This window comes from Mastomys coucha, unplaced genomic scaffold, assembly GCF_008632895.1.
Source record: "Mastomys coucha isolate ucsf_1 unplaced genomic scaffold, UCSF_Mcou_1 pScaffold12, whole genome shotgun sequence".
NCBI lineage: Eukaryota > Metazoa > Chordata > Mammalia > Rodentia > Muridae > Mastomys > Mastomys coucha.
The window spans coordinates 10,041,034-10,048,272 of record NW_022196894.1 but is presented as its reverse complement, the minus strand read 5'-3'; the positions used below and the strand labels follow the sequence as shown (position 1 = coordinate 10,048,272).

Here is a 7,239-nt window from a genome sequence, read left to right as displayed (position 1 = left end):
AAAGTTAAAAAAAAAAAAAGAAGAAAATAGATGTTTTTCTTTTTTTTCCTCTTTTTCTTTTTTTCTGAGACAGGGTTTCTCTGTGTAGCCCTGGCTGTCCTGGAACTCACTCGGTAGAGCAGCTGGCCTCAAACTCAGAAACCCACCTGTCTCTGCCTCCCAAGTGCTGGGATTAAGCGTGTGCCACCATTGCCCAGCTGAAACATCTATTTTCAATAAAAGAAAGAAAAACAACAAGACAAAGAACAAAATGAAACAAAACAGTGGGCTGGAGAGGTGGCTCAGCTGTAAAAGTACTGGTTGCTCTTGCAGAACACCTGGGTTTGGGGCACTCACATGGTACACACATACACATGAAGATGAATATTCATACAAATAAATAATGAAAAACCCAAGACAAAAGAGGACATCATTGCTAAACTGCTTTAGTCATAGACAACTGACTAGATCTTCTGAATAAGCAACATGTACATGCTCATAACCAAAGAAGATCTAGAGCAGAGACTGAAGCTGTTAACATACTCGGGCAAATTCAACAGGAAGTTGAATGCCAGTGTATGCCTACTGGGAAGGTGCTTTCCTCTCTCTGCACAGACTATGTGTCATGAGAGAATGGTTCTGTAGCATGACTTTTATAGCAGGGTTAGAAACAGCTAATGGAAACAGGCTGATTGATTCACAAGAGCTCAGTGTGCATCTTTTCCATAAATCTGCTTGGGACATCACACAGTGCACTTGAAGCCGGTGGCTCTGGTGGGAGCGGGTACCCTGTAGTAAATGGCAAGGCTTTAGCTTGCCTTTCAGCCTGCTCAGCTATTACACACTCTTCAGCACACCACTCAAGTCCCGCTGCAGGAGTCCTTGATCTACCCCTTCCTCTGCCTTCCCTGGAACTACACAGTGTTCCTTGGTGCTTCCCCACAGAGTCAAAGCCCTTCCTAAAAGGAGATAGTAGTGAAGCAGAGGAAGCAAGAGGTGACATGGACAGGCTAGCAGCCTGGATCTTTTAGTGCCATTCAGGGATACAGGGTGGTGGAGGAGATACTGCAACATGCATTAGGAAGTGACTTTGAGGATATTCCTGGTTCCAGTACTAAGCTGGGAAAAGGTGTCCTGACTCAGACAGCCTTGGTGGGAAGGTGGGGGAGAAGGCTGTACTCATCTGAAGGGCAAGCTTTTGCCCTACAACTGAGTGCTGCTTGACCATCAGGGCAGGAAAGGGCTGGAGGAGAACCTGGGAGACTGGACCGTTCTGGCCATGCCACTTCTTATTTGAGGGTCAGTTTCTTCATGTTGGCAAGGTTGGCTAACACTAATATCCTATGTACTTCAAGAGCTCTGAGACACGTACGCTGCCAATTTTAGGAAGAGCCATCTATAAAATGATTAAATTACTCCTTGCTCTCCTACTATTTTATTATAGGACTTTAAGAATTTTTAAAATGTACTATATATGTGTGTGTGTGTGTGTTTTCTCCTCCTCCTTTGAGACTTATTCTAACTGAATTATTTCAACCAAGTGCACTTCAGGGAACAGTGCCATGAACTGGGCTTATCTGAGATCACACCAAGTGCTTCTGGCCAAAATGGCTAACCCAAAAACCTCTCCAGAGTTTCTGAACAGCATACACTCTCATCTGGATACCAGAGAGATCCTCCACTTTTGTGTATAAATTATTCCCAAAGTCGGCTGTCATAAAAGACACCTATGGGAGGCTGTACCTCCAGTGCTGTGCTGAAGTAAGTCATCTGAGTGTGCTTAGCTGGTCAGGGCTGCTGATGGAAGGATTCCTCATAGCACAGCACTTCATATAAGCCAAGCTCTTTATCATTTTTCTGTTATCTTGAGGACAGGTCATGTGTTGACTCAGCCTATCAAGCACTACAGTTTAATTTTCAAGGTTTGGGTTAAAAGCATGTGGGAGGTCAAGACACAAGTTTAGTGTCCATAGGCTTGAGACAGAGCCACTGAGTGGAGTCCTGGGTACCCACCTTCACCAGTGTTGGGCCAGACTTCGCTGAGGACACAGTGTTTGTGGGGAGGACGGGAGCTGTAGACCTTGTGGGAGGCTGGTCTGCAGTTGGAGGGGTTTTCAAGAATTCAGGAACTGCTGGGGACACTGAGGTAAACTGTTGGGAAAGGCAGAAAAAGACAAGGCCATGAGATCAGTGACTGTAAGAAGACTGGAATTACCAAATGCCCCTTCCTGACTATCCAGTACAAAGTGGTCAGCCTCAAACTATATTCACATAAACAACAGAAATGGACTCAGCAGGTTGGTTTTATGTTTGTACATACCTACATACAAATATACATATATGTAATAATGATAAAGCATAAGAGGCTCTCAAATTGAGAGTGGGGGGATGTTTGAGGGGCTCAAAGGAGGAAAGGGAGGGATAAGTGATATAATTCAATTTTAATTACAAATGTATAAAAACTTAAAAATATTAAAAAATAAAAATAAGTCTACAAACATGAAACAAAGAAAAATATACTATTGTGCATAGGATCCAAAGGAATTACAGATTTAATCTTGATGAAGCAGGTTATTTACCAGTTACCTCTGTAGCAATGGATAGCTAAAACTAAGCAAGGTTAGATATATGGTAGTGGTTTTAGTTTTTCCCCCTCAAAAATATGGTTGGAACCATCTTTATCTTTGGAAAAATATTTAAAACTCACAAAAACACCCAAAACAATATATGGCATTTCAAAAGTTTTCCTGATAGACAGGCCATGCTAACCCTAGCTCATTCACATGTTGGTCTGGCCTCTCACAGAATGGACGTGCTCTGTCCCCTGCAGCTGGCAGTGTCTCAGAGAAGGCCTTTGTCACCCCAGGGCCTTCAATGTGCTGCACACCTCAGACTTCTGCCTCAGAGCTGATGCTAACTGACCACATCCATGCATCTTTCAAAAGAGAAGCTTAGTAATGCACTCCCAGGAGACTGTCTCATTGCATCCTGGAGCTCCTCTCACAGATGCTGGACTTCCCCGCACTAGTGAGCAGCAGCACGGAGCTAGGGTGAGGTGGAAGGCAGAAGAAGCTGCAGAAGGTCACACTCCTTCTCACTAGGACTTCACTCCACATGTGACATGTCATTACCACAGTGTCACCATCATCTGTCAGTGCCATGGGCTGTGGCCTTGACTTCAGGAACAAGACCCCTGACCTGCCCTTTCAGTTCATCAATGCATTATAGCAACAATCTTGTGGAAGTATTTAAAATAGCAAACTGTTTATCTCTTCCTTAAAATAAACAACCTGAAAACCTGGAGTACTATTAGCAACAAGAACTATTCACCTGGTGTGAATAAGCACTAAACATTTGTTTAATTGATGAATGGCGCTGTTGTTGCCCTCAAGCCCAACTGTGCCTATGAGAGCACAAGTCTACAGCTCTCTCCTTAAGGACAGCTCCTGCTATTCATTTCAGCTTGTGATTATTAATGTTAAGACACTGTAAGGGACTCTGTAAAGATAGCTGTGGTCAGTTTCATTTCATTCAGAAACGGCATCTAGGGACCCGTTCTAGGACCCGTCCTGTGTTCTTCAATACTAAGATGTCTGGCTTCCTGACAAGCCTGTGGCCAGCCAAGCCTTACCGGATATGGCCTTATGTTCTTAGTTATTATCTAGAAAGAAGTATCTCTGGGTGGTCCCACGGGGAGCACAGTATTTCGCTCTTGTATAACTGGTATATGAAGTAGAATCAAATGCTTAAATTTTGTTTGTTTTTTTAAAATTTTTTTTAGCTCTCCTATATATTTTTTTAATCTTTCTTTTTTTAATTGATTTAAGTTTTATTGCATTATGATGAGAAAAGATACATAATTTCAGTTTATTTGAATTTGTTAACATTTAAAAACATATTTTAAGTAAATAGAATTACATCACATTCTTCTTTCCCTTTTGTTACCCCAACTCCTCCCAGAGACCCCCCTTTAATACTTGCAATACATTTTTTTTTGTTTTGTCATATTCTTTAAAATTTATAAAATATTGTAACAATAAAAATGAGTACTATAAAAGTTGATATAAAACAATCAATTAAACAGTCTTATGTAGATGCTTGTCTGCAGCAATACTGAAAATACATATGTTTTTCTTAATATACATTTTAAATAACTCCAAACATGTTAGCTGTATATTTTAAAATAATACATCACTACTAGTTTTGTTTTAAATGAACATAAATTGATAAAGTCTTTTTGTTTTGTTTTTAGTAGAGTTTAAAATCTTGGCTGTTACTGTGGTACAAGCCCCAAAATAGAACATTGGAGCTCATTGCAATAAGACTGTACTTCAATGCCCCTCACATCACCAAAGGATTTTACCTCCCTAGTAGCTAAGCTAAGAGTTGACAGTTCTGCTGTGCCAAGGAATAAATTTTAGGCATGATTTTTGGATACAGACTTCCTGCTATGGTCAAAGCTATTTGACTGGAGTGACTGTCTTCATTCTTAGCTCATAGAGAACAGGTTACATTCATTTAAAAAATGGTGTGCGTATTAAGATGGTCTATGTGTGAATTCACTCACCCACAATGAACAATGGTTCTGCTTGGAGGGTGGCACAGACATTAGGTGAGGGTAAGAATCTGGTTCATTGGCTGTAATGATTTTGAAAAAATGCTTAAATTTTGAATTACACATTTATGTTTGTACATTCTGCCTGGTGCGCTGACCAGCACAGGCAGTCATGATATATTTGAGAGTAAAGTGTTAACAACAGAACCAGAGTCCGGAGGCACTCTGTGAGGCTTTGTAGCATGTCTTTAGAAAGACCCAAAATATCCTCCCAAATGACACCTACGCCATGTCTAGTGTTAGGCTCCAAAGAACCCAGGTGCCAGGGTTCTGAAATAACCATATTATAAAAGGGTTGAAAATATGCAGGTCACAAAGGACACTTTATTGCTCTATAGTTAACTGAGCAATATGACATCACCTTAGAAAGAATGCTAGGTGAACGTCTAAACTGCATTCATTTTGATACAGAATTATTTTCCTAAAGAAACAGAAGTTGCAGCCCTGACTTCCCATCCCACAGGGTGACTATTCCCACCACAGGGTCTAGGATCGTGACTGCTCGTACCTTCACTTTCATCCCAGCACCATCAAAAAGATTTTGCCATGTAAGCACAAGGATCTGAGTTTAGAACCCGAGTATTCATGAAGAAGAAGGAAAAAGAAGGCAAGGTCTGGCAGTGTGCATCTGTAATCCCAGCGCTGGGAAGGCAGTGGGAGGGTCTCTAGGGCTGCTAGCTTAGCCAGCTTTGCCAAGTGACTGAGCTGCAGGTTCAGTGACTGACCTTATCTCAAAAAGTACGATGGAAGTGATTTGAGGAAGACCCTAATGTTAATCTCTAGCTTACACACACTCACACACACACACACACACACACACACACACACACACACACACACACGCACGTGCGCTCACATGAACATATACAACACTTGACATCAACCTCTGGCTTCCACATATGTGTGCATACACACATTATTCAAAGGAAAATGTCAGAAAAATATTAAATGCTGGATATTTTGAACTTATATATTGATATAAGTTCAAAAAAGAGACTTTTAACCTTAAAACTAACTTTTCTCTTACTAGAAATTGCTACAGGGGGCTGGTGAGATGGCTCAGTGGGTAAGAACACTCACTGACTGCTTTTCCAAAGGTCCTGAGTTCAAATCCCAGCAACCACATCTTGGCTTGCAACTACCCATAATGAGATCTGATGCCCTCTTCTGGTGTGTCTGAAGACAGCTACAGTGTATTTATTTATTTATTGAAAAATAGTTTATTTAATGTATATGAGTATACTGTAGCTGTCTTCAGACACGCCAGAAGAGGGTATCAGATCCCATTACAGATGGTTGTGAGCCACCATGTGGTTGCTGGGAATTGAACTCAGGACCTCTGGAAGAGCAGTCAGTGCTCTTAACTGCTGAGCCATCTCTCTAGCCTCCAGTATACTTATTTATAATAATAAATAAATCTTTGGGCTGGAGTGAGCAGGGGCCGACTGGAGCAAGCAGGGTCTACTGGAGCGAGTGGGGTTGACAGGAATGAGCAGAGGTTCTAAAAGTCAATTCCCAACAACCAGATGAAGGCTCACAACTATCTATCTGTACAGCTACAGTGTGTACTCACATACATAAAATAAATAAATAAATCTTAAAAAAAAAAAAAAAGAACTTGCTACAAGAAAGTTCTGCCACTGCAGAGAAGAGCTGAGAGCTAGTGCTCATCAGTCCCCGTACAGTGCAAGCTCTGGCTGCCTCCCCTGTACACCCTGTAAATGACAGCCCAAGTGTTGCTCTTTGGAAAGCTCTTCCTTTCCTATGTTGTAGCTTTCCAATCTCTAATAAATGTGCTTTTAATTCAGGATGCAGAAGAGATCTTGCTGAAGACCACAACATGAAAATAAACTAAAAACTATGACTGTTCTTTGACTACTGTTTATATATTTCAATTCTAACACAGATAAAATAAATAATGAATGAACTGAATGCAAACCCAGACATGTTTTGTATGTTGAATACAGCATATAAATTCTCATCTGATGAAGTGTGTCATGTATAACCTTTTACTTGTTTCTACAGTATATACTTATAAGCTTAAGCCCTTGATTTTGTTTTGAGAGAAGGAAATAGGGTTTACTGTTCTATTTCAGGAATCTTTACATTATTCTGTTTTACCCTCAATAACCTTGCATGGCATATGCTTCCTTTTAGACCAAGTAGCAGAACATTAGAAGTGCACAAAGACATCAGCACAAGCCTTAGTGGGTCCTAGGCTGGTGCTTCCATTATATATGTACCCATGGTGAGCGTGGGTACATGGACACAGTGCTGCTTTACAAAGTGTATATGTTAAAATATAAACAAAAAGTGAGGCTAGAGAGACAGTTTAGTGGTTAAGAGCCCAGAGAGTTCTTGCAGAGGATCTGAGTTTGGTTCTTAACACCAGACTCGGTGGCTTATAACTGCCGCTAACTAGCTCTAGGGGGCAATACCCCAATAGACATACACATATAAATCAGTACGACTAAGCACATTTAGAGGCACCCTTGATGTCTCCTTGGCCCTTCTATGAGCCCCATTCTCTTCCCATAGCAACTACTGTTCTATTTACCGCCCATGAATTCAATGACTTGACACAGTTCATGTCTGTCCCTTTGTGATTGGCTTGTCCCTCCCCCCTAGTTTTTTTTTTTTTTTTT

At 41.0% G+C, this 7,239-nt stretch overlaps 1 protein-coding gene across 5 annotated transcripts in view; it reads right to left on the bottom strand.

The window, feature by feature from the left end:
• Mrtfb (myocardin related transcription factor B) overlaps positions 1–7,239 on the bottom strand; it is a 174,173-nt gene that overhangs the window by 22,220 nt on the left and 144,714 nt on the right. For all 5 annotated transcript variants that reach the window (XM_031363061.1, XM_031363075.1, XM_031363068.1 and 2 more), the window contains one exon: positions 1,993–2,130. In XM_031363061.1, the coding sequence (XP_031218921.1) occupies positions 1,993–2,130 (138 nt within the window). The remainder of the gene's footprint in view (positions 1–1,992; positions 2,131–7,239) is intronic.